Source organism: Amia ocellicauda, chromosome 5 (genome assembly GCF_036373705.1).
Source record: "Amia ocellicauda isolate fAmiCal2 chromosome 5, fAmiCal2.hap1, whole genome shotgun sequence".
Lineage (NCBI taxonomy): Eukaryota > Metazoa > Chordata > Actinopteri > Amiiformes > Amiidae > Amia > Amia ocellicauda.
Window position 1 is genome coordinate 35903481 of NC_089854.1, and position 26403 is coordinate 35929883.

Here is a 26403-nt window from a genome sequence, read left to right on the forward strand (position 1 = left end):
GGATAGCTACACAACCAAACATTAAACTGCGAATAGTAAAAATATGTAATAATAATGTGTTATTTAAAGGCTTTAGCATTCTCAAAATCAACACATATCAGAGAGGGAAATATACTTCATGAACTATTTTATTCGGATATTCCTGGTAGTTGGTCTTCTGGGCACTGGCAGTTCAGATATTTAAAAATGGCGCTTTTACTCCCGCCGTTGCACATTCAATTGCTAACTGTTAACCAGAAGGACTGCTTACATAAAGAAAAAGGAAACCTGACAGTCTAGATGCCACCATGTGTGAGACTTTCGCACATCCCCCCATAATATGTTTAAATCGCCGTATTTCACGCTTACCTCTCATTTACTTGCCAAGGAGCTCAACAGCAGCTGCTTGGAGTCCCAGCTGACCCGACAAGAACTCCAAAACCGCAAGCGCTCACGGGAACGACCGCGGATCAGCACTTCCGCATCAAAGAGAGCCTCGCTCTGAGCGTGTGAGCGCCGCCTAGCGAGAGCATTCGGAAACGTCGAAGAGTGGATTTGTGTGTGTGTCCACATCATGTGTTTACCGTGGTATGTTAAAGTGTAGTATTGTGTACTGTGGTAAAATCATGGTGAAATGTAGTGTGGTGTACTGTGGTATAAACATAGTGACAGTTTCATTTGAAAGGTGTGCATGGTGAGAGGCTTTCTGTGAATAAAATGTCCTTGTCCCAGTGGCGGAAAGTTATTGCTGCTTTAAGTTGGACTGGTGGAGGGTCTTCCCAGTGTGTCCTCCTGTCACAGCCCATAGACTTAACAATCATGTTCTTGTTCAGCTATGAGAAATATTGCTTCTGCCGGATATATTTGTCTGGGTATTCACCATTCTGAGCACTGTCTAAACAGCAGTATATGTGGGAGTGTTTTCTCCTGTTCAATTATTGTATTGGAGTACAGAAGAGCCTTCATAAATAACCTAAACTGTAATCATATGCATAGAAATCATGTCTGCATACGCTTGATGCTATTAAATATCAGACATCATAAACCTGGGCGACGTAATTTCAGAAAAAGGGGCAGGAGCTACTGAACGCGGACAACACTACTGGCTCAAGTGGGAAGCATAGGTTCAATTTGTATGTTTGGAAGTGCTGTTTACTTTAAACATTTAAAGATGAAGGAATACGATTGGGTTCTAGATCCATTTTAAACTTTTGCTACATCAACCTGTCGCTTGAGTGGAAAGGCACAACAAGAGCTGGTCGAACTGAGAGTGATTAAATCTATCTTTGGTGATTACAGGTATCTGAGGTGACTACATACTACATACTGTAGAGGGGCAGCCTGGAGGACATTTGCTGTGGGATACAAGTGTTCCTATTAGTACGAAAAATATTTATCTTTATTCTGCATATTGTAATAAATCGATTGTATTGCTCATTTATCAAGTAAATGTCGTTTTCTGCTTTTGAACTCAATTTTAGAAGCTAACTGTAGTTATGTTTAGCAAATATCCCACTACTTATTAATTTGTCGAACAACATAATCCCCTTGCAACAGGAATGTCATCATTTTGTGGATATTTAAGAAGATACATTTTGCTATTGGGATTCAAATGAATGATGCACACAATTGATGGTCTTTCAACTGCAAGAATGTATTTGAGGAGGAACAGACAAGACTGAGACGTGTTTGAACAGAATGCATATCATATTACAGAGACACGAAGCATTCAAGGATGTGGAAATTGAATCCATTGTCCTCTTAATACCAAGTGGCTTAGCTTAATCAGAAACGTGAGGGATAGCCACAGTACCGAATACAAAATAAAAAAGGAAAACTCCATTTGTTTATTTTTGTATAACATTGAAGAAAACTATTAAAACACTTCATTTAATATGAAACAAACAAATACAATGTTATTTAAAACAAATCCTGCATTAAACAATAAAAAAAATCAATCGCATAAGAAATCTGCATGAAATGAACTTCTGCAATATAAAACAGGCTTATTGATAATACTAATGAAATAACAAGGGACCACAATGAGTATAATACAAAGCAGCACTACTGTTGTAAACACTTTGTGAAAGAAACTTAGCACTTTGAACCACAATTATGAACACTTATACTGAGCATGGAATTGAGGCAAAAGAAATGTGATTTGTCAGAAATAATGAATAAAATAAACACACACAGACCTCATTGTTGGTGTGAGCAAGAGTTCGCAAAAAAGCTATTACCAATAATAATTGGAATAATGGATTTTCACAAGGTTATCATTTTCACAAGGTTATCATTTTCATGCTCTTAAAAAATTGTTCAGATTCGTCTTTGGTCCAGAGTAGGGGTCATGCCCAGCCATGACATTCCCTCACTCCCCACCAGAGGTCACTATTCACCACAACTTGCCATTCTCCTTCACCCTGATTAATTAATTGCTCCTCGTTTTCCAATCACTCTACACACCTGTCTCTATTCCGCCCCCAGCCCTTCTCTTCAATATATGAACCTGTTTGTTACCAACAGTCATTGTGAAGTCTTGCTTGATTGTCTGTGTAACAGTCTGAGCAGTTCTATGTTCGTGACTCTGCTTGTGTACTTGTTTTACTGGTTCTTGGATTTGCCTACTCTAGTCTGATTGCCTGATCCCATGACCTCCTGCTTGACTTGTTGACTTTGATTATTGTGTTATCCTCTCTGTACCTTTACAATTTCCAATCCTTTAATATCTGCTTTAAGTTTTGCCCTGCGCTTGGGTCCTAGACCCTGTTGCTTGGAAAACAATATATATTGCAAAACAAACATCATCAAACTGTCTTATTGACATTCTTAGTCTAATTGAAGTCATTTTTTAACCCTGAGGTTCACTTCCTATGGTGCTTGGAGTATCACTTGTGGTCCATCTCCAACAGGTTGTGTAATTAGAAGAATTTCAATACAATGGTGCAATGCAGGATCATGGTTTTAAATTCTGAATATATTTTTAGATTCATGATCCTAATGATCAACATGGATTCCTTTTGCTGGTGAGGTCATTTGAAATATATCTCATACAGCTGGTAGATAAAAGCCCTGAGTGTTTGCATTCTGTAAGCAAGTGACAGAGGAGGAAAGAAACAAGGTAGTGTACACACCTGCCAAACGAAAGCACACAACACTCTAAACAACAAACAGACTGTCATTCATTGTCATTTATATTTTTTATTTCAAAAAATGTGCTTGATATTACATCTATACACTGAACAAAAATATATACACAACATGCAACAATTTCAAAGAACGTATGCAGTTGCAGTTCATATAAGGATATCGGTCAATTGAAATAAATAAATTAATGTATGGATTTCAAGTCTCATGTTTTGAGGGACGTGCGATTGGCTGCTGACTGCAGGAAAGTCCACCAGAGCTGCAGTCGGGTCCAGACCCTGGAGAGGACGCCGAGCCGCAGAGGAGCTTCCCTGAGACGCTTTCTGACAGTTTGTGCAGAAGCTCTTTGGTTGTGTCAACCCCCAGTGTCATCAGCTTCTTTAGATTTCTATTAATTATAGAATGTTTCTTCAACCTGAACATGGAGAATACATACAAAGTACAAGACAGTAAACAGAAGACATGCATATATTGTCAATTGTAATTGTTTATTTTAGAATCTAGACTCGTTTACACTGAAGAGGCCGGCCCTGGGCAGCCTCAAATTTAGTCCTGCTTCTTCCCTGACCCAGTTCACATTTGAGGATTTAGGAGGCCTAAGTGCGTTCACATCTGCAGCTCAAAAGAAGACATAAACTAAATGCATTTTCAGTTCCCTGGGAAAACTACCTTTTCTCTAGACTGCACTTTTCTCTGGATAAAGAACATCTTGATCGCTTCCTTTCAGATCCGTTGTGGTGGCGTACAGAGCCAGAATGATCACAATTGTGTTACTGTCCACACTAACTGTATATCCTTACAGACAGTGGCGATCGAGTACTTCGGGCGCCTTCAATTTTACCTTATCCTCCATTCGAATTATAAACATTTCTGCATTGTCCCAGTAGATGAAAAAAAACAATAGAAAGTTTACCAGCTACACAATTTATGTTTTCTTTCTCCTACCAACTATGATTGAACTCTGAACTACCTTAGTGTGACAGCACTATGCAATTTCAGGTGCAGATGCAGTGTGATTGTAAACAGCAGGACTAAATCTGAGGGGGTCAGGGCCGGCCTAGTAAGTGTGAACGAGGTCTTTGATGACGTTTGATCAGGGCACCAATCAGTTCAATTGAAATATGAATCAGGGCAGCAGTGGACTCTATAGCCTCCAGTGCACTCCAGTACACTAGTCCAGATCACGCTCTCTCGTCCCTCGCCCTGAACAGGTGGGAGACGAAGTCTCGGACCCGCGTCCACTGGGAGGGTTTTGTGGTCGGGGCTGGCGTCTCCGCAGGATCTGTCCCCCTTCCCCCAGCAATAACTGATGGGACGTCCGCAGACTCCTCTCCTATCAGTTCCTGGTCCCTCGTCTCTGGAAAATCGCACTGCACACACTGGAGAGGATGGTACGGGCGCGCTTCCATATGGAGGGGGTTGTGGCCGGGGCCGCTGCTCCTGGCTGTGTGGCCGGGTCCTGTGTGCAGACAGGGCAGAGTCTCTCAGTACGAACGCCACAGAGCAGAGGAAGAGGATCATAATCCATCCATTGGCTCAATCAGTGTGTCCTTGTTTATGCAGCTCCAGGGCTGGACTGCTCCACTGTACGTACCACAGCGGGTGCCGCATGCAGGCTGGCGGGCGTCACATCCAGGCAGGCTGGCGTCACATCCAGGCAGGCGGGCGTCACATCCAGGCCGGCGGGCGTCACATCCAGGCAGGCTGGCGTCACATCCAGGCAGGCTGGCGTCACATCCAGGCAGGCGGGCGTCACATCCAGGCAGGCTGGCGTCACATCCAGGCAGGCGGGCGTCACATCCAGGCAGGCTGGCATCACATCCAGGCAGGCGGGCGTCACATCCAGGCCGGCAGGAATCTGCTCCTCATCCTCCATGGTGTTGTGTAGTAACGTGTACCTGACCTGAGAGAGAGAGAGAGGGGAGTTAATCCAGTACAGCAGAGACACTCTGACTGACCGGACACTGCAGTACATGAACACCGCAGAGAGAGAGAGAGAGCACTGGATGCCCAATACAGAGGCCCCTACCATAGGGGTTAGTTAGTTCAGTTTGATTCATAATAATTAAAAAGTAAATGTTTATGTATACTACGATTGTATTTATTCTGTAATACACTTTATAAAACATTGTGATTCATTTATTGTTTCCCATATATATATATGTCATGTTTAATTGCTGTAATTGCTGGATATCTGTCAGTCACGACAATAAAGCAGCTTAAATATGAGAGAGGGACAGACAGTACAATGTACCTCTGTGTGGGTCTTCCTTCTCCAGCCTGGCACCGTGAGCGCCTCTCTGGCCCGGTGCAGAAACGTCTTCTTGAGGATGACCTCGGTGCCCGAGATATAGAATTGCCTCCAGGCATTGTCCCACTCCGGATCCACCTGCATGTGGGTTCACACTTATTAGCACGGAGCTGTGTAGTAGTCCTTGCAGCGCATCAAGTCGTATTTGGAAATCGGTTCGCATTGCGGTTGCGCACAAGCAGCGAAAACCTGCGCAAACCTCAGCAACACGCAGATAAGAGCCACTGACTCTGTGAAGCGACTTCAGAGACTTTTTCTCTAAGATGGGGTTTTTGCCAGAGACTGGCAGCTACAGACAGCAAACTCCACTGTAATGAGATCTCAGTGACTGAGGCAGCGCACACGGCGCATGCTCAGTGTCAGCCTCTCAATCTGTGCTCGTACAAGCGAGCTGCCCGGGCTGCCGGAGGAGGAGCTTCACTCGGGCCGAAGTGCAGTCTCACCTCGGAGGGGATGGGAAGCGTCGCGGCCACTTTCTCCAGGGCCAAGTTCCTGATGGGGACCTCAAGAGAGCCCTCACAGGCCGGGCAGCGGCGCAGCTTCGGCCGACACTGCTGGCAGATCAGATGCCCGGCCTGGCACTGCACGATCGGCGGCATCACGAAGTGGAAACAGGCCGGACACTCCAGCAGGTCCGTCACTTCCGCCGCCTGGGCCGACAGGGCAGCGGCGGCTGAAACGCTGCAGCGCTAATGCAATGCAGGAAAAACACATCAGTCATTAGTGAAGGAAACGGAGCACAAATAGCGCCACATCCAAGCAGCTGTTTTTCCACAATAAATCAACAGGAGTCAGAAAGCGCAGAGCAACATCCACGAGTAAGACAGAGACAGAGCGATGTTTTCCGGATGACGAGGCTGCAATCAGAGGCTGAAGCCCGGACTCACCTCCTCACAAGGCAGGCCGAGCACCGCAGCCAGCTTGTCCATGGCCAGGTTGCGGGCGCTGCTCTTCAGGCGGCTCCAGCAGCCCGGGCAGCGGCGCAGCTTAGGCCGGCACTGGCGGCAGATCAGGTGCCCGGCCCGGCACTGCAGGATGGGCGGCTGCACGAAGCCGCCGCACTCCGCGCAGGAGAACAAGTCCGCGACGGGCAGGGCGGCAGAGGCGCTGCGTAGCGTAGCGTAGTACTGCAACAGCAACAAACACCGCACACACATGAGTATCATCGTCATCATCATCATCATCATCATTTCTTGGCAGACGCGCTTATCCAGGGCGACTTACAACATAAGTGCAAAACAAAGTGCACAAATACAGTTAAGTAAAAGGCATCAGTCAACACAAATTCAAAATAATACCGTTTTCAAATTGCAATGTCCAATGTACACAGGTGAGTGCAGTAAGTGAGGTCCTACATCCTGGACGGTAACAGTGCTGCGGAGATGTAGCTCACAGTCAAGGGCTCCGGGAAAGGGAGCAAGGAGGAACCGTATCGAAACACAAGAAGCATAATAAAACTGCAGCGCCATCTAGCGGGGATAAAAGCACTAATACACCCAGCACTTCATTAGCAACACAGCGACACACCAGTGAAGGACAAACTCACAGCTTTCTCTCTTTTTCTGTAATTCATGGATGAACCAGAGGATGGCAGTCTTTACGCTTCTTCCTTCGTCCGCAGGTTTAATCCGAATGAGCAATAGAGTCTTCAGCGCGCTATAAGCCGGTTCACCATGGAGATACCATTGTGACGTTGCCTGCACACAACAGAGGGGCGTGGATAACTACACAGGACGTTGCCGGCAGCTCGAGGTCATGACCCCTGGCCTTGGCCACGCCCATCTTTTACCCTTGGGCAAAGGTAATGGAGGCCATCGATCTTTAAATATCTGCTTACAGATCATTATAATGTCCATACAACTATTTACAGGCTGACCAGTCGCCCCAGTCCTGTCCAGCAGGGTCCTGTTCCCTGCAGGGGGCGCTCTCCCCATGCCTCTGTCCCGTTATGCAAATACCGGTAGAAGCCCCTCTGTGCAGCTGTGTGGCCAGGAGACAGAGAGGACACTGCACTGACAATGGCTTCTGCCAGCATTTTCATATATATATATCGGTTTGTTCTTGGATCCATTCATTTTGTTTTCTATGTCTTTTGGTTAAGAATAATTACATAATTGAAAGAGTGGACATGTTAAAATGGCATTTATAATATTCCTAATAATAATGTATTAACTTATAGCGCCTTGTCAAAACCAAAAGAGTCAATTGCAACGAACTGAAAGCAGCGCACTAACTGGTGATGATGATTGGTATCCCTGTGTGTATTCTCTCTTTATATTTTACCTGAACTGTATCAAATATATAAACTGAAATGCCGCATTTTCTTGTGTCTAGCTTATTTCATCCTTTTGGAAGGATATTAATGTTTAATAAGACTATTACCCCATTTCCACATTGATACAAGACCACACAATAACATTTCAGTTACATTTTTAAAATTGATTGAATTACTTTTAAAATACAAGTATATTTGATACCTAGCTTCAAAGACATTGGGAATACCCATCCACTCCTTTAGAGGATGTGCTAGAAGACAACGAAATAGGGAGTAAAATCAACCTTTGTTCAATGTATGTCATGTTGTACTGTTTTAGTGACAAGCGTATAATGTAATGCCCAGTATTCAATCCACACAGATGTATAACATTGATTGTTTTTAAAATGTATTATTAGTAGGTGTGCATGTGAAGGGGCACCCAAAAACATTCCTGCTTAGGGCTCCCAATGGGCTATCAGCTCTGTCAGCAGAAACTACATTAGATACTCAAACAGTCCGGTAGGGGGGGGTGTTGGCGATGTGCGGTTCTGGGTGCCGAGGAAGTGCAGTCCGGGGGGGTAGGGGGGCTTCTTGGCGATGTGCGGTGTCAGGTTATCTACACGGGGCGACCAGCCCACTTGGGAATCGACCGGCAAAACAAACTGACAAATGTCCTGGCCCTTCTGGCATTTGAATTGCCAAAGAATTGCTCCCAGAATTGCCCGATGGCCAGTCCGCCTATTTGGCAGACGTTTTGCTACCCTCATTCATAGGAATCATAGGTGTGCTGTGTTTCCATGATGCACATATATAACTCCAGTTTTTATTTTCAGTTATTGAGGGCGATACTGTGTGTTGCATCGAAGTCCATCACTGGGGATGCGTTTCATGTTTGTCGCATTTGCTTGTAGTTAATTTCCTTGGATGCCAACAATCTCACCACAGAGGACCTGGTCGATTTAGGGAAAGGGCTCTACAAGATTAAGGTAAACATTATCGGTTTAATAAAGGTAATAATAAGATAAAAATGAAACAGATACTACTACTAAATTGTTCTGGTGTGAACTGTACGTCACCCAGGAAGAGCATGTCTGTTAAGACATTATTAACAATAAACTAAATGCTACTTCTATTTAATATAAAAGACAATAATAAACCCATATTTGTATGTACTTATGTAATTTTGAACTTTTAAATTGTACTATGCTTTGATCTGTAATTCTAGACTGTATTGCACTTTTATAATGCTCTTATGTTTTGTAAGTCACCCTGGATAAGAGTGTCTGCTAATAACTAAATAATAATAATAATAACATTTTACATAGCTTACCCCAGAAGTGGAAAATTAAGTTGAACAATCAAGAGAATATCTTGAAGGAAAATAGAGGTATTCAAATAAATAAATAAATAACTTCCCTTTTTAACTCACCCCACAGCGCCTGTCTTATATGTATTTCTTCTCATCTTTTCAATACAGGGTTTGAAAGGTTTTGTCGAACACTTATACAGAGCAGAAAGCTGAAGTAAGCAGTGTCCTATGCTCTAATTATCCCTGTGTTCAGTATATGGTAACGCTGAACACATGAATGAATGTAGTATGATGGTGGATTAATAAACCCAGCATATACAGTTCTAATATATACATACAGTAACCTAACAGAATCAATAAATCACTACAAAGTCTGTGCACATTTACAGTCTCCAGTCAGGGTGAGGAAAAATTCCCCTCCTGCATATAAGCCAAGTGAGATAATGTCGTCAAATTTGTCGTCAGGAAAATGTTGTGGAAACACGTTGCCCTCACCCCACGGAATTGTGAATGTTCTGTGATTGTTGCATGTCCGATTATAGAAGAGACATACTTTAGTTTAGAGTGTTTTGCCAGCCTCCATCTGCACATGCGTATCGCCAGAGCTTCTGTGCTCACTTTACTAGAATGTTGACACCACGTTATTTGGGTAGCTGGGGTATCAAGCAATTAACAAAGGTCTGTGAAGCACATGTGCACTAAAACGATCATGTTTCCTCTCCCAGATTTTCACGGGCAGCAGCCTCATCCTGGCCAAAATGAAGTGGCCTTGAGATTCCAATCCAGACTCAGATCTCCATCTGTCTGAAACAGCAGGTGAACTGACCAGAGGAACTGTCTTGCACTGCCCTAGATGCATCAGAGTGATCGCTTTCAACGTGACTTTCATCTGATGTATTCTTTGTGTTAAACAGAAAGCCACAGGTTCTGTGACAGAGTTCAGGATGCTTACACGCTACGCTGCTGCCCGCAGGTCTCGTAGCACAAGCAGCGTGACTTCCTTCTGTCTCATCTGTAACATGTTGCTGACCCAATTAAATACCACTGGTTTGAGATTTTTGTAAGTGACAACTGACTCAATTCCACTAATTATTTTACAACCTTTGGAAATAACAACACATATTGTGGAAAATGCATATTCAAAATATCTAATAGTAATAAAAAGTAATAGTAAAAATTAAAAATAAGGTAATAACACTTGAATGCCCACTGTTTGCATACATTCTCCATATTTGTGGGATCTCTATTAAATGATGACTATTGTCATGACTTCTGCTCAGCCTTCACCTCCAGATGTCGCTCTTGCCATAGCTGCTTATTGAATGAGCATCTTTCAATCATTGATCAATTACCACACCTGCCCCTCATTACCCAGTTCAGTATTTATACCCCTTTGTTCCCTTCCTTTTCTGCTAAGTCTTGTTTGCTTCCAGTGCGACAATACTGAGCCTGTATTCGCGTTTGCCTTTTGTGTTTCCTGTCTAGTCTTGTTTGCCTGATCTCAGACCTTCTGCTTGTTATTTTGACTTGGTTATTAGTCCATGGATTGCCCCTTTAACCTGTTTACCGGCCTGCTTTTGGTCTTCTTTGTTGCCCCGCACGTGGGTCCTAAAAACATCCCACCTGTCTCTCTGTGACACCCCTGACAGAAGGCTTAGCCTTATATGGACCCAGCGGAGCCTTCAGAAATATATACAGCCATTTCCGCACAGGGTGTTCTGCTTGGTAAGCATGACACATTGCTGAAGCACATTGTGACCACCCTGAACCACCTAGATATGAACTTCCAATCCAATCCATCACCTGCTACATCGTGTACAGCTGGGGTACCTGCAATTGGAGCAAGACCAGTCTGCCTGGCAGTTCCTGACAAATACAAAGGCTCCCCGGATCAGTGTGAAGGGTTCCTGTTACAGTGCTCTTTATATGTCGCTCATCAGCCTGCTTCTTTTCCAACTGAGGAGGCTAAAGTCGCCTTCGTCATCTCCCTCCTCACTGGGAAGGCTCTTCAGTGGGCATATGCCGTCTGGACCCAGCGAGGAGAGATCACCCAATCCCTGACGGCTTTCCTCACCCATTTTAATGAAGTATTTAATCACCCAGCTGAGGGGAAAGACGCCAGTGAGCAACTTCTTGAACTTCTCCAGGGCAACTTGTCTGCAGCGGACTACGCTCTTCAGTTGCGCATCCTGGCAGTCCATAGTAGATTGGGTGAATGGGCTCTTCTCACAGGTTTTCGACAGGGACTACATTCCGATCTGCAGGCAGAGCTTGCTTGTAGAGATGAAGCCCTTAGCTTAGAGCAGCTCATTCAGTTGGCCATTCAACTTGATAATTTATTGAAAACATGGCAGAAACATCAAATTCCTGATAATCCTCGCCAACCAGCTAGATCCAGACACACACCCAGCACAGTTACCGAAGTGAAGTCGATGCTGGTTGGCTGCACCCACCAGTCATCAGAGGAACGACAAAGGAGACTCCAACAACAACATTGCTTGTACTGTGGTCAGCCGGGACACTTCTGCAAGTCTTGCCCAATCCGTCCTAGTGCCCCAGTGGATTCTTCGGAAGTAATTGCTATGACTGAACAGTGTCCATTCATAACATCAATGCAATGCTGCATTCAAGCCAAGGTTCAGCTGGGGGCAAAATGTGCTTTTGTTTCAGCTTTGATTGATTCAGGATCGGCAGGAAACTTCATTTATCAGGCAACTGCACATCATCTTAATATTCCCCTGTCTCCTTGTGCCCCTTCTCTTCGTGTCAGAGCCATTGACAACCAGCCTATAGGTTCCGGTCAAATTTTTCAGAAAACACTCCCTGTTACTTTACACATTGGACTTTTACACACTGAACGATTGTCACTTCTGGTCATTGACTCCCCGGGAGCCAGGATCATTCTCGGACTCCCTTGGCTCATCCATCATGACCCGATCATCTCTTGGAAAGAGGGAGACATACTGTCCTGGGGGCATAACTGCTTTCCTCGTTGTATATCTCTTCCCTGCAGAGCAACCCACATAGAGAGTCCCCTCCTGTCGACACCTTCTGAGATTCCCTCCGAATATCAGGACCTGGCAGCCGCCTTCAACCACACCCAGGCAACCCAATTACCTCCCCATCGATCGTGGGACTGTGCCATCAACCTCTTGCCTGGCACTTCTCCTACCAGAGGTCGAATCTATCCATTATCTCTTCTGGAATCCCAGGCGATGGAGGAATACGTTAAGGAGGCTTTAGAACTGGGCATTATTCGTCCCTCTACCTCTCCTGCAGCAGCAAGCTTTTTCCTTGTGGCAAAGAAGTTTGGAGGACTTCAGCCTTGTATCGATTATAGAGGACTCAACTCAATCACAGTGAAGTAACGCTATCCTCTGCCTCTAGTGCCCGCAGCCCTGGAACAAGTTCGTGGAGCCCGCTTCTTCACAAAATTAGATCTACGCAGCGGCTACAATCTAATCGGGATCAAGGAGGGTGATGAGTGGAAAACAGCTTTCATAACAAATAGCGGTCATTATGAGTACCTCGTAATGCCATTCGGTTTGGTTAATGCCCCTTCGGTCTTCCAGGGCTTTGATAGTGAGGTGCTACGTCCTTTCTTAAATCACTTTGTCATCGCATACATTGATGACATCTTGATCCATTCTGCGAAATATGCCCAAAACGTTTCCCATGTACGCCAAGTTCTTCAATGTCTATGTGGGACCCCCCCGTTAGAATGTTAAGCATAAGAGTGGACATCCCCCCTCATAATGTTGCCCCCCTTAATTATTTTTGTTATTTTGCTTAATGCTTTAATAAGATCAGACTATGTAATTTAAAATATACTGCACACTCACGTATTTTGTAATGCAGATTTATTCAGAGATTCAAATATGGTTATTGTCACTCCGGAATTGTTTAGCCAGCTCAAAGGTCATAGGTAAGGTTCGCACAGTTTGCGTCATCAGGAGTAGACCGAGGTTGCAGTGCGACAGGAGTGCTGATTTACATTTACATCCTGTGTTTGTGATTTCAGATGCAAAGGAAAATAAACCCCTTTTAAACCCAAGCATGCCTGAAAGTCGCCGTTATTGTTCAGGTGTGCAATATCTAATACAGAATAAGCTATACGTCAAGATAGAAAAATACGAATTTCACCGTACACACATCAGTTTCCTGGGCTATATTATTGATGCTGAAGGAGTCCGCATGAATCCCGACAACCGAAACCTGTGTCGTTATGAAGGTGGTCATGGGTCAGATGTTTCCTCAGGCTCTGGACTACCTGGTCATTGGGGTGCATGAGCAGGCCTCCATCAGCGAGAGGAGGATCGAGCGGCTGTGCAACCCCTCTCTGAGCGAGCTGCCCGCCTTCCTGGTCAGCGAGGGCGGCCTGAACTCAGGGTTCATGATCGCCCACTGCACTGCTGGTAAACAGGAACAACCCAAGAGAGGGAGCAGGTAAATACACCAAAAGAGGTGAGGTTGGTGTGGTGTTTGGGGTGCTGCGGCTGCTCAGTCCTGTCCCCACAGTATCGGAGAATAAAGTGCTGTGTCACCACTCTTCCGTGGACCACCAGCGCTGCCACTGAAGATCACATGTCCATGAGCGGCTGGGTGGCCAGGAAGGCCCTCAAAGTGGTGGAGCATGTGAAGAAAGGTACAGCACAGGGACCGTATGGAGCTCACTGTGACATCCTGATAGGAACTGTAACGCAAGGCATGAGACAGGAGAGGAGGACCCAGGTGCGGAGATGAAGAGAGAGGTCAAACAAGCAACGGGTCAAAGGCCAGAGACAGGGTAAATGGAGAAGATGCAAGAAGGTTAGTCAAAGGGGCAGGCAGAAGGTCAGGCAATCAGGCCAACAATCCAGAGGAGGCAAACCAGGAATCAAGATTCAAAACAAACTGGCACTAGTCAAAAGTAGTGATGTTACGCTCAAAGCAGGTTTCATGAAGTATCGACCCTTCCGATGCACAATGTATCGATACAATGATGTCACCAGCAGCTGACAGTGTCGAATTGATTTGGAATACATGTTGGTGTATCAAACCCCATAATACTTTAAAGAGGTCTGAACCAACTCAAGAAAGAGGCTTATACAGAGGAGATGTATTCTATAGCGTCTACAAATCTATTTCTGGAGAGAGAAACAGGGATAGATACTTAGATAGATGTACAGATAGCAAGTTAGATAGACTGATTTAGAGATAGTTCTAGAGACATAGATCTAGTGATAGACAGATAGATAGATATATAGATATTGTGGTAGAGTAAGCCCCAGCAGTGTAGAAACATTATTTTTAATTTAAAAAAGAAAAATTACACCAGTTGTGTAATCATGTTCCTCCAACACATTTGCCTCTTCAACACAAGCACTATTGTTGTTTATACAAGCACATACGTCTCTCTCCACTTCCCAAGATATTGTCTTCTTGCCCTCTGTTACAAAGACCATTACAAGGATATCTGTCTGATGAACAAAATGTAGGCTATACTCTATATCAGCATCACTTGGATCATCACACAACCACATCCCTAGATATATGAATAGGAAATACATGTCACTGTTGACTATATCTAGGCTATATGCAATGTAGACTACACTTATTGTTAATTGCATTTATTTGAGGTGACATCACGTAAATATGACTTAATGTATAAATTCAACATTCAGTATTGAGTCTAAACCCCATTTGTGCAAGTGCACAAATAAACCCATGGGGGGGGCTTGGGCCCCTACCTTTCTACCCTGCGATTCTACAAGTGCCCCTGTCAGTGCCCCCCCGAGGTGTAGGGTGCCTCTTTTTTTGCTAGAGCCCCGGTCCCACAAAATGTCTGTGCACGGCCCTGGTCTAAACTGTTACATAATGTTGCTTATACCTTGGTGACAAAGCAAAATGTATGACCACATATTTGTGGACATGTACAGATCGACACATTATTTTCCCATAACCTTTATTGAACTGCAGATCAAAGATGACGATGGGTTCATTTGTATATTGCCTCACTGATGTCAGGAGGACTGCTGCCTTTCAAATCACTTGATACAGTTGCTATTGATGTCAGACTCGAAATACCGATTCAAATCTACTTCGAATAATTTGAAGCGTAGCGTTTCGAGACATTGCTACGAAGTCTGTATCAAAATGACAAAGTCACGTGACTAGGCTGAATAGGACTTCATTTCGTCATACTGTTTGAAACGTTTCACATGTTAAGAAGCTTTTACATTTGTAGAAGTGTCTGCACTTCTTATCCCCATCTATACCAGGTTGATGAAGGTTATTATAAAGAAAATCATCAACGAAAAAGTTGGACAATGATTGCATTTCAAATACAGTCCACTTGTGAGTCTTTTCTCATTGCAAGTGACAGTTTCAACACACTGACAAATCAAATTGAACATCAGATTATAAGTCCAGAGCCAACACAATGTAATGGCATTGTTTTTGTTGAATACGATTTCAAACCAGAGGTGCTTTTGCAGATCAGCAGGGACACACGCACCCGGGGACACAAATGGAAATTGGGCTTCAAGGCATTCAAGACGGAAATCAGGAGACACTTGTTCACACAGAGAGTTGTCATAATCTGCAACAAACTCCCCAGAGATGTGGTTGAAGCTGAAAATGTGGGAACATTGGAAAATAGACTGGATAGGATCCTTGGATCACTTTGATATTAATGGACACCAAACAAGCATGATGGGTCGAATGGCCTACTCTGGTTTGTAAAGTTTCTTGTGTTCTTATGTTCTTTAAGACATTGTCAAAATACTGGATGATTTCATGAAAGCTGAGTCTCTAAACTGGGAGAAGTGTGTGGCTGTTTGTACAGATGATGTGGCAGCTATGACAAGCAAAAGGAATGGTGTTGTAGCAAGAATACGAGCTATAAACCCAAATGTGATTGTTACACACTGTATGCTGCATCGCCAGACCCTTGCATCAAAGAATGTGCAACCCAAATTACATGCTTTTCTAATGCAGTTGTGACAGTTTTGAATTTTGTGAAGTCCAGGCCTTTGAATTCACCGCCGTCTTCAAAGTTGTGTTCCGAAACAGGCACTGAATATGACAAATTGTTGTATCACACAGAGGTGCGTTGGTTATCTCTCGGCAGAGTGATGGAGAGAGTTTTTGAACCTCTCAAAGAGCTGCTGGGATTTCTTTCTGTGCATAATCCTACACTTGCCACAAACTTTTCTGGCACGCTAAGGATCACAAAGCTTGCATAACTCGCAGACATGTTTAACTTGTTGAATGCCCTGAATCTGTCCACACAAGGGGGCAATGCAACCATACTAGAGGTGAGTGACAAGATTGTATCATGTATGAAGAAACTAGACATTTGGAAAACAAGAGTGATCAATGGAAACTCTGATATGTTTCCACAACTGACAGAATTCCTGGATACGAACAGCAAGACAATTGACTGTGTGAGAGGCACTATTGTTGCCCACCTTTCAACTTTGGCAGGTTAATTCGGCATTTACTTTAAACATTTAAAGATGCAGGAATACGATTGGGTTCTAGATCCATTTTAAACTTTTGCTATGTAAACCTGTCGGTTGAGTGGAAAGGCACAACAAGAGCTGGTCAAACTGTCTGCGATTAATGTTGCATTTCAAAAAAGGGTCCATCAACCAAAAAGTTTGAGAACCCCTACTTTCACAAGCTGAAGTGGGAAGCATAGATTCAATTAGTATGTTTGGTAGTGCTGAGAAAAATCTATCTTTGGTGATTACAGGTATCTGAGGTGACTACATACTACGTACTGTAGAGGGGCAGCCTGGAGGACATTTGCTGTGGGATACAAGTGTTCCTATTAGTACGAAAAATATGTATCTTTGTTCTGTAGTATTTATTTGAGATACATTGATTTTATTGCTCATTTATCAAGTAAATGTCATTTTCTGCTTTTGAACTCAATTTTAGAAGCTAACTGTAGTTATGTTTAGCAAATATCCCACTACTTATTAATTTGTCGAACAACATAATCCCCTTGCAACAGGAATGTCATCATTTTGTGGATATTTAAGAAGATACATTTTGCTATTGGGATTCAAATGAATGATGCACACAATTGATGGTCTTTCAACTGCAAGAATGTATTGAGGAGGAACAGACAAGACTGAGACGTGTTTGAACAGAATGCATATCATATTACAGAGACACGAAGCATTCAAGGATGTGGAAATTGAATCCATTGTCCTCTTAATACCAAGTGGCTTAGCTTAATCAGAAACGTGAGGGATAGCCACAGTACCGAATACAAAATAAAAAAGGAAAACTCCATTTGTTTATTTTTGTATAACATTGAAGAAAACTATTAAAACACTTAATTTAATATGAAACAGACACGTAAAATGTTATTTAAAACAAATCCTGCATTAAACAATAAAAAAAATCAATCGCATAAGAAATCTGCATGAAATGAACTTCTGCAATATAAAACAGGCTTATTGATAATACTAATGAAATAACAAGGGACCACAATGAGTATAATACAAAGCAGCACTACTGTTGTACACACTTTGTGAAAGAAACTTAGCACTTTGAACCACAATTATGAACACTTATACTGAGCATGGAATTGAGGCAAAAGAAATGTGATTTGTCAGAAATAATGAATAAAATAAACACACACAGACCTCATTGTTGGTGTGAGCAAGAGTTCGCAAAAAAGCTATTACCAATAATAATTGGAATAATGGATTTTCACAAGGTTATCATTTTCATGCTCTTAAAAAATAGTTTAGATTCATCTTTGGTCCAGAGTAGGGGTCATGCCCAGCCATGACATTCCCTCACTCCCCACCAGAGGTCACTATTCACCACAACTTGCCATTCTCCTTCACCCTGATTAATTAATTGCTCCTCGTTTTCCAATCACTCTACACACCTGTCTCTATTCCGCCCCCAGCCCTTCTCTTCAATATATGAACCTGTTTGTTACCAACAGTCATTGTGAAGTCTTGCTTGATTGTCTGTGTAACAGTCTGAGCAGTTCTGTGTTCGTGACTCTGCTTGTGTACTTGTTTTACTGGTTCTTGGATTTGCCTACTCTAGTCTGATTGCCTGATCCCATGACCTCCTGATTGACTTGTTGACTTTGATTATTGTGTTATCCTCTCTGTACCTTTACAATTTCCAATCCTTTAATATCTGCTTTAAGTTTCGCCCTGCGCTTGGGTCCTAGACCCTGTTGCTTGGAAAACAATATATATTGGAAAACAAACATCATCAAACTGTCTTATTGGCATTCTTATTCTAATTGAAGTCATTATTTAACCCTGAGGTTCACTTCCTATGGTGCTTGGAGTATTACTTGTGGTCCATCTCCAACAGGTTGTGTAATTAGAAGAATTTCAATACAATGGTGCAATGCAGGATCATGGTTTTAAATTCTGAATATATTTTTAGATTCATGATCCTAATGATCAACATGGATTCCTTTTGCTGGAGAGGTCATTTGAAATATATCTCATACAGCTGGTAGATAAAAGCCCTGAGTGTTTGCATTCTGTAAGCAAGTGACAGAGGAGGAAAGAAACAAGGTAGTGTACACACCTGCCAAACGAAAGCACACAACACTCTAAACAACAAACAGACTGTCATTCATTGTCATTTATATTTTCTATTTCAAAAAATGTGCTTGATATTACATATATACACTGAACAAAAATATATACACAACATGCAACAATTTCAAAGAACGTATGCAGTTGCAGTTCATATAAGGATATCGGTCGATTGAAATAGATTAATTAATGTATGGATTTCAAGTCTCAAGTTTTGAGGGACGTGCGATTGGCTGCTGACTGCAGGAAAGTCCACCAGAGCTGCAGTCGGGTCCAGACCCTGGAGAGGACGCCGAGCCGCAGAGGAGCTTCCCTGAGACGCTTTCTGACAGTTTGTGCAGAAGCTCTTTGGTTGTGTCAACCCCCAGTGTCATCAGCTTCTTTAGATTTCTATTAATTATAGAATGTTTCTTCAACCTGAACATGGAGAATACATACAAAGTACAAGACAGTAAACAGAAGACATGCATATATTGTCAATTGTAATTGTTTATTTTAGAATCTAGACTCGTTTACACTGAAGAGGCCGGCCCTGGGCAGCCTCAAATTTAGTCCTGCTTCTTCCCTGACCCAGTTCACATTTGAGGATTTAGGAGGCCTAAGTGCGTTCACATCTGCAGCTCAAAAGAAGACATAAACTAAATGCATTTTCAGTTCCCTGGGAAAACTACCTTTTCTCTAGACTGCACTTTTCTCTGGATAAAGAACATCTTGATCGCTTCCTTTCAGATCCGTTGTGGTGGCGTACAGAGCCAGAATGATCACAATTGTGTTACTGTCCACACTAACTGTATATCCTTACAGACAGTGGCGATCGAGTACTTCGGGCGCCTTCAATTTTACCTTATCCTCCATTCGAATTATAAACATTTCTGCATTGTCCCAGTAGATGAAAAAAAACAATAGAAAGTTTACCAGCTACACAATTTATGTTTTCTTTCTCCTACCAACTATGATTGAACTCTGAACTACCTTAGTGTGACAGCACTATGCAATTTCAGGTGCAGATGCAGTGTGATTGTGAACAGCAGGACTAAATCTGAGGGGGTCAGGGCCGGCCTAGTAAGTGTGAACGAGGTCTTTGATGACGTTTGATCAGGGCACCAATCAGTTCAATTGAAATATGAATCAGGGCAGCAGTGGACTCTATAGCCTCCAGTGCACTCCAGTACACTAGTCCAGATCACGCTCTCTTGTCCCTCGCCCTGAACAGGTGGGAGACGAAGTCTCGGACCCGCGTCCACTGGGAGGGTTTTGTGGTCGGGGCTGGCGTCTCCGCAGGATCTGCCCCCCGTCCCCCAGCAATAACTGATGGGACGTCCGCAGACTCCTCTCCTCTCAGTTCCTGGTCCCTCGTCTCCGGAAAATCGCACTGCACACACTGGAGAGGAAGGTACGGGCGCGCTTCCATATGGAGGGGGTTGTGGCCGGGGCCGCTGCTCCTGGCTGTGTGGCCGGGTCCTGTGTGCAGACAGGGCAGAGTCTCTCAGTACGAACGCCACAGAGCAGAGGAAGAGGATCATAATCCATCCATTGGCTCAATCAGTGTGTCCTTGTTTATGCAGCTCCAGGGCTGGACTGCTCCACTGTACGTACCACAGCGGGTGCTGCATGCAGGCTGGCGGGCGACACAACCAGGCAGGCGGGCGTCACAACCAGGCAGGCTGGCGTCACATCCAGGCAGGCTGGCGTCACATCCAGGCAGGCGGGCGTCACATCCAGGCCGGCGGGAATCTGCTCCTCATCCTCCATGGTGTTGTGTAGTAACGTGTACCTGACCTGAGAGAGAGAGAGAGGGGAGTTAATCCAGTACAGCAGAGACACTCTGACTGACCGGACACTGCAGTACATGAACACTGCAGAGAGTGAGAGAGAGAGAGAGAGAGAGAGAGAGCACTGGATGCCCAATACAGAGGCCCCTACCGTAGGGGTTAGTTAGTTCAGTTTGATTCATAATAATTAAAAAGTAAATGTTTATGTATACTACGATTGTATTTATTCTGTAATACACTTTATAAAACATTGTGATTCATTTATTGTTTCCCATATATATATATATATATGTCATGTTTAATTGCTGTAATTGCTGGATATCTGTCAGTCACGACAATAAAGCAGCTTAAATATGAGAGAGGGACAGACAGTACAATGTACCTCTGTGTGGGTCTTCCTTCTCCAGCCTGGCACCGTGAGCGCCTCTCTGGCCCGGTGCAGAAACGTCTTCTTGAGGATGACCTCGGTGCCCGAGATATAGAATTGCCTCCAGGCATCGTCCCACTCCGGATCCACCTGCATGTGGGTTCACACTTATTAGCACGGAGCTGTGTAGTAGTCCTTGCAGCGCATCAAGTCGTATTTGGAAATCGGTTCGCATTGCGGTTGCGCACAAGCAGCGAAAACCTGCGCAAACCTCAGCAACACGCAGATAAGAGCCACTGACTCTGTGAAGCGACTTCAGAGACTTTTTCTCTAAGATGGGGTTTTTGCCAGAGACTGGCAGCTACAGACAGCAAACTCCACTGTAATGAGATCTCAGTGCCTGAGGCAGCGCACACGGCGCATGCTCAGTGTCAGCCTCTCAATCTGTGCTCGTACAAGCGAGCTGCCCGGGCTGCCGGAGGAGGAGCTTCACTCGGGCCGAAGTGCAGTCTCACCTCGGAGGGGATGGGAAGCGTCGCGGCCACTTTCTCCAGGGCCAAGTTCCTGATGGGGACCTCAAGAGAGCCCTCACAGGCCGGGCAGCGGCGCAGCTTCGGCCGACACTGCTGGCAGATCAGATGCCCGGCCTGGCACTGCACGATCGGCGGCATCACGAAGTGGAAACAGGCCGGACACTCCAGCAGGTCCGTCACTTCCGCCGCCTGGGCCGACAGGGCAGCGGCGGCTGAAACGCTGCAGCGCTAATGCAATGCAGGAAAAACACATCAGTCATTAGTGAAGGAAACGGAGCACAAATAGCGCCACATCCAAGCAGCTGTTTTTCCACAATAAATCAACAGGAGTCAGAAAGCGCAGAGCAACATCCACGAGTAAGACAGAGACAGAGCGATGTTTTCCGGATGACGAAGCTGCAATCAGAGGCTGAAGCCCGGACTCACCTCCTCACAAGGCAGGCCGAGCACCGCAGCCAGCTTGTCCATGGCCAGGTTGCGGGCGCTGCTCTTCAGGCGGCTCCAGCAGCCCGGGCAGCGGCGCAGCTTAGGCCGGCACTGGCGGCAGATCAGGTGCCCGGCCCGGCACTGCAGGATGGGCGGCTGCACGAAGCCGCCGCACTCCGCGCAGGAGAACAAGTCCGCGACGGGCAGGGCGGCAGAGGCGCTGCGTAGCGTAGCGTAGTACTGCAACAGCAACAAACACCGCACACACATGAGTATCATCGTCATCATCATCATCATCATCATCATTTCTTGGCAGACGCGCTTATCCAGGGCGACTTACAACATAAGTGCAAAACAAAGTGCACAAATACAGTTAAGTAAAAGGCATCAGTCAACACAAATTCAAAATAATACCGTTTTCAAATTGCAATGTCCAATGTACACAGGTGAGTGCAGTAAGTGAGGTCCTACATCCTGGACGGTAACAGTGCTGCGGAGATGTAGCTCACAGTCAAGGGCTCCGGGAAAGGGAGCAAGGAGGAACCGTATCGAAACACAAGAAGCATAATAAAACTGCAGCGCCATCTAGCGGGGATAAAAGCACTAATACACCCAGCACTTCATTAGCAACACAGCGACACACCAGTGAAGGACAAACTCACAGCTTTCTCTCTTTTTCTGTAATTCATGGATGAACCAGAGGATGGCAGTCTTTACGCTTCTTCCTTCGTCCGCAGGTTTAATCCGAATGAGCAATAGAGTCTTCAGCGCGCTATAAGCCGGTTCACCATGGAGATACCATTGTGACGTTGCCTGCACACAACAGAGGGGCGTGGATAACTACACAGGACGTTGCCGGCAGCTCGAGGTCATGACCCCTGGCCTTGGCCACGCCCATCTTTTACCCTTGGGCAAAGGTAATGGAGGCCATCGATCTTTAAATATCTGCTTACAGATCATTATAATGTCCATACAACTATTTACAGGCTGACCAGTCGCCCCAGTCCTGTCCAGCAGGGTCCTGTTCCCTGCAGGGGGCGCTCTCCCCATGCCTCTGTCCCGTTATGCAAATACCGGTAGAAGCCCCTCTGTGCAGCTGTGTGGCCAGGAGACAGAGAGGACACTGCACTGACAATGGCTTCTGCCAGCATTTTCATATATATATATCGGTTTGTTCTTGGATCCATTCATTTTGTTTTCTATGTCTTTTGGTTAAGAATAATTACATAATTGAAAGAGTGGACATGTTAAAATGGCATTTATAATATTCCTAATAATAATGTATTAACTTATAGCGCCTTGTCAAAACCAAAAGAGTCAATTGCAACGAACTGAAAGCAGCGCACTAACTGGTGATGATGATTGGTATCCCTGTGTGTATTCTCTCTTTATATTTTACCTGAACTGTATCAAATATATAAACTGAAATGCCGCATTTTCTTGTGTCTAGCTTATTTCATCCTTTTGGAAGGATATTAATGTTTAATAAGACTATTACCCCATTTCCACATTGATACAAGACCACACAATAACATTTCAGTTACATTTTTAAAATTGATTGAATTACTTTTAAAATACAAGTATATTTGATACCTAGCTTCAAAGACATTGGGAATACCCATCCACTCCTTTAGAGGATGTGCTAGAAGACAACGAAATAGGGAGTAAAATCAACCTTTGTTCAATGTATGTCATGTTGTACTGTTTTAGTGACAAGCGTATAATGTAATGCCCAGTATTCAATCCACACAGATGTATAACATTGATTGTTTTTAAAATGTATTATTAGTAGGTGTGCATGTGAAGGGGCACCCAAAAACATTCCTGCTTAGGGCTCCCAATGGGCTACCAGCTCTGTCAGCAGAAACTACATTAGATACTCAAACAGTCCGGTAGGGGGGGGTGTTGGCGATGTGCGGTTCTGGGTGCCGAGGAAGTGCAGTCCGGGGGGGTAGGGGGGCTTCTTGGCGATGTGCGGTGTCAGGTTATCTACACGGGGCGACCAGCCCACTTGGGAATCGACCGGCAAAACAAACTGACAAATGTCCTGGCCCTTCTGGCATTTGAATTGCCAAAGAATTGCTCCCAGAATTGCCCGATGGCCAGTCCGCCTATTTGGCAGACGTTTTGCTACCCTCATTCATAGGAATCATAGGTGTGCTGTGTTTCCATGATGCACATATATAACTCCAGTTTTTATTTTCAGTTATTGAGGGCGATACTGTGTGTTGCATCGAAGTCCATCACTGGGGATGCGTTTCATGTTTGTCGCATTTGCTTGTAGTTAATTTCCTTGGATGCCAACAATCTCACCACAGAGGACCTGGTCGATTTAGGGAAAGGGCTCTACAAGATTAAGGTAAACATTATCGGTTTAATAAAGGTAATAATAAGATAAAAATGAAACAGATACTACTACTAAATTGTTCTGGTGTGAACTGTACGTCACCCAGGAAGAGCATGTCTGTTAAGACATTATTAACAATAAACTAAATGCTACTTCTATTTAATATAAAAGACAATAATAAACCCATATTTGTATGTACTTATGTAATTTTGAACTTTTAAATTGTACTATGCTTTGATCTGTAATTCTAGACTGTATTGCACTTTTATAATGCTCTTATGTTTTGTAAGTCACCCTGGATAAGAGTGTCTGCTAATAACTAAATAATAATAATAATAACATTTTACATAGCTTACCCCAGAAGTGGAAAATTAAGTTGAACAATCAAGAGAATATCTTGAAGGAAAATAGAGGTATTCAAATAAATAAATAAATAACTTCCCTTTTTAACTCACCCCACAGCGCCTGTCTTATATGTATTTCTTCTCATCTTTTCAATACAGGGTTTGAAAGGTTTTGTCGAACACTTATACAGAGCAGAAAGCTGAAGTAAGCAGTGTCCTATGCTCTAATTATCCCTGTGTTCAGTATATGGTAACGCTGAACACATGAATGAATGTAGTATGATGGTGGATTAATAAACCCAGCATATACAGTTCTAATATATACATACAGTAACCTAACAGAATCAATAAATCACTACAAAGTCTGTGCACATTTACAGTCTCCAGTCAGGGTGAGGAAAAATTCCCCTCCTGCATATAAGCCAAGTGAGATAATGTCGTCAAATTTGTCGTCAGGAAAATGTTGTGGAAACACGTTGCCCTCACCCCACGGAATTGTGAATGTTCTGTGATTGTTGCATGTCCGATTATAGAAGAGACATACTTTAGTTTAGAGTGTTTTGCCAGCCTCCATCTGCACATGTGTATCGCCAGAGCTTCTGTGCTCATTTTACTAGAATGTTGACACCACGTTATTTGGGTAGCTGGGGTATCAAGCAATTAACAAAGGTCTGTGAAGCACATGTGCACTAAAACGATCATGTTTCCTCTCCCAGATTTTCACGGGCAGCAGCCTCATCCTGGCCAAAATGAAGTGGCCTTGAGATTCCAATCCAGACTCAGATCTCCATCCGTCTGAAACAGCAGGTGAACTGACCAGAGGAACTGTCTTGCACTGCCCTAGATGCATCAGAGTGATCGCTTTCAACGTGACTTTCATCTGATGTATTCTTTGTGTTAAACAGAAAGCCACAGGTTCTGTGACAGAGTTCAGGATGCTTACACGCTACGCTGCTGCCCGCAGGTCTCATAGCACAAGCAGCGTGACTTCCTTCTGTCTCATCTGTAACATGTTGCTGACCCAATTAAATACCACTGGTTTGAGATTTTTGTAAGTGACAACTGACTCAATTCCACTAATTATTTTACAACCTTTGGAAATAACAACACATATTGTGGAAAATGCATATTCAAAATATCTAATAGTAATAAAAAGTAATAGTAAAAATTAAAAATAAGGTAATAACACTTGAATACCCACTGTTTGCATACATTCTCCATATTTGTGGGATCTCTATTAAATGATGACTATTGTCATGACTTCTGCTCAGCCTTCACCTCCAGATGTCGCTCTTGCCATAGCTGCTTATTGAATGAGCATCTTTCAATCATTGATCAATTACCACACCTGCCCCTCATTACCCAGTTCAGTATTTATACCCCTTTGTTCCCTTCCTTTTCTGCTAAGTCTTGTTTGCTTCCAGTGCTGTACTGTATTCGCGTTTGCCTTTTGTGTTTCCTGTCTAGTCTTGTTTGCCTGATCTCAGACCTTCTGCTTGTTATTTTGACTTGGTTATTAGTCCCTGGATTGCCCCTTTAACCTGTTTACCGGCCTGCTTTTGGTCTTCTTTGTTGCCCCGCACGTGGGTCCTAAAAACATCCCACCTGTCTCTCTGTGACACCCCTGACAGAAGGCTTAGCCTTATATGGACCCAGCGGAGCCTTCAGAAATATATACAGCCATTTCCGCACAGGGTGTTCTGCTTGGTAAGCATGACACATTGCTGAAGCACATTGTGACCACCCTGAACCACCTAGATATGAACTTCCAATCCAATCCATCACCTGCTACATCGTGTACAGCTGGGGTACCTGCAATTGGAGCAAGACCAGTCTGCCTGGCAGTTCCTGACAAATACAAAGGCTCCCCGGATCAGTGTGAAGGGTTCCTGTTACAGTGCTCTTTATATGTCGCTCATCAGCCTGCTTCTTTTCCAACTGAGGAGGCTAAAGTCGCCTTCATCATCTCCCTCCTCACTGGGAAGGCTCTTCAGTGGGCATATGCCGTCTGGACCCAGCGAGGAGAGATCACCCAATCC

General features: G+C 44.1%; 3 protein-coding genes and 2 long non-coding RNA genes across 6 annotated transcripts in view; 1 reads left to right on the plus strand and 4 right to left on the minus strand.

The window, feature by feature from the left end:
- cep83 (centrosomal protein 83) overlaps positions 1-414 on the minus strand; it is a 31836-nt gene extending 31422 nt beyond the window's left edge. For both annotated transcript variants that reach the window (XR_010816827.1, XM_066704980.1), the window contains exon 1: positions 349-414. The gene's annotated coding sequence lies outside the window, so the exon portion shown is untranslated. The remainder of the gene's footprint in view (positions 1-348) is intronic.
- A 3181-nt stretch (positions 415-3595) lies between these two features.
- On the minus strand, positions 3596-4811 carry LOC136750589 (uncharacterized). Its single transcript, XR_010816900.1, has 2 exons — positions 4721-4811; positions 3596-4585 (listed from the first exon to the last, which is right to left on the minus strand). It is a non-coding gene; the product is annotated as an uncharacterized LOC136750589 (long non-coding RNA).
- A 4-nt stretch (positions 4812-4815) lies between these two features.
- Positions 4816-7071, minus strand: LOC136749036 (uncharacterized). Its single transcript, XM_066702975.1, has 6 exons — positions 6984-7071; positions 6325-6564; positions 5881-6126; positions 5381-5515; positions 4883-5029; positions 4816-4830 (listed from the first exon to the last, which is right to left on the minus strand). The coding sequence occupies exons 1-6, from the start codon at positions 7008-7010 to the stop codon at positions 4816-4818; spliced, it is 810 nt and encodes a 269-aa protein (XP_066559072.1). The 5' UTR covers positions 7011-7071.
- Positions 7072-19046: 11975 nt separating this feature from the next.
- LOC136750158 (uncharacterized) lies at positions 19047-22423 on the minus strand. The gene is made up of 6 exons (XM_066704983.1): positions 22336-22423; positions 21674-21913; positions 21230-21475; positions 20730-20864; positions 20172-20354; positions 19047-20036 (listed from the first exon to the last, which is right to left on the minus strand). Exons 1-6 carry the CDS (start codon positions 22360-22362, stop codon positions 19914-19916), a joined length of 954 nt encoding a protein of 317 aa, XP_066561080.1. The 5' UTR covers positions 22363-22423; the 3' UTR covers positions 19047-19913.
- On the plus strand, positions 21311-26133 carry LOC136750159 (uncharacterized). The gene is made up of 5 exons (XR_010816828.1): positions 21311-21418; positions 22411-22590; positions 23958-24032; positions 24524-24569; positions 25081-26133. It is a non-coding gene; the product is annotated as an uncharacterized LOC136750159 (long non-coding RNA).
- The last annotated feature ends 270 nt before the right edge of the window (positions 26134-26403 follow it).

Excerpts from the sequence above, each read along its gene's own strand:
- LOC136750158 (XM_066704983.1), bottom strand. The coding sequence starts at position 22,362 with ATGAATTACAGAAAAAGAGAGAAAGCT. Across the intron at positions 20,355-20,729 it reads GAAGGAAGACCCACACAGAG|GTCAGGTACACGTTACTACA; the intron begins GTACATTGTACT and ends TCTCTCTCTCAG. Across the intron at positions 20,037-20,171 it reads TGCATGCAGCACCCGCTGTG|GACCCGGCCACACAGCCAGG; the intron begins GTACGTACAGTG and ends GTCTGCACACAG.
- LOC136749036 (XM_066702975.1), bottom strand. The coding sequence starts at position 7,010 with ATGAATTACAGAAAAAGAGAGAAAGCT. Across the intron at positions 6,565-6,983 it reads ACAGAAAAAGAGAGAAAGCT|TACTACGCTACGCTACGCAG; the intron begins GTGAGTTTGTCC and ends TTGCTGTTGCAG. Across the intron at positions 5,516-5,880 it reads CGCTTCCCATCCCCTCCGAG|GTGGATCCGGAGTGGGACAA; the intron begins GTGAGACTGCAC and ends ACCCACATGCAG.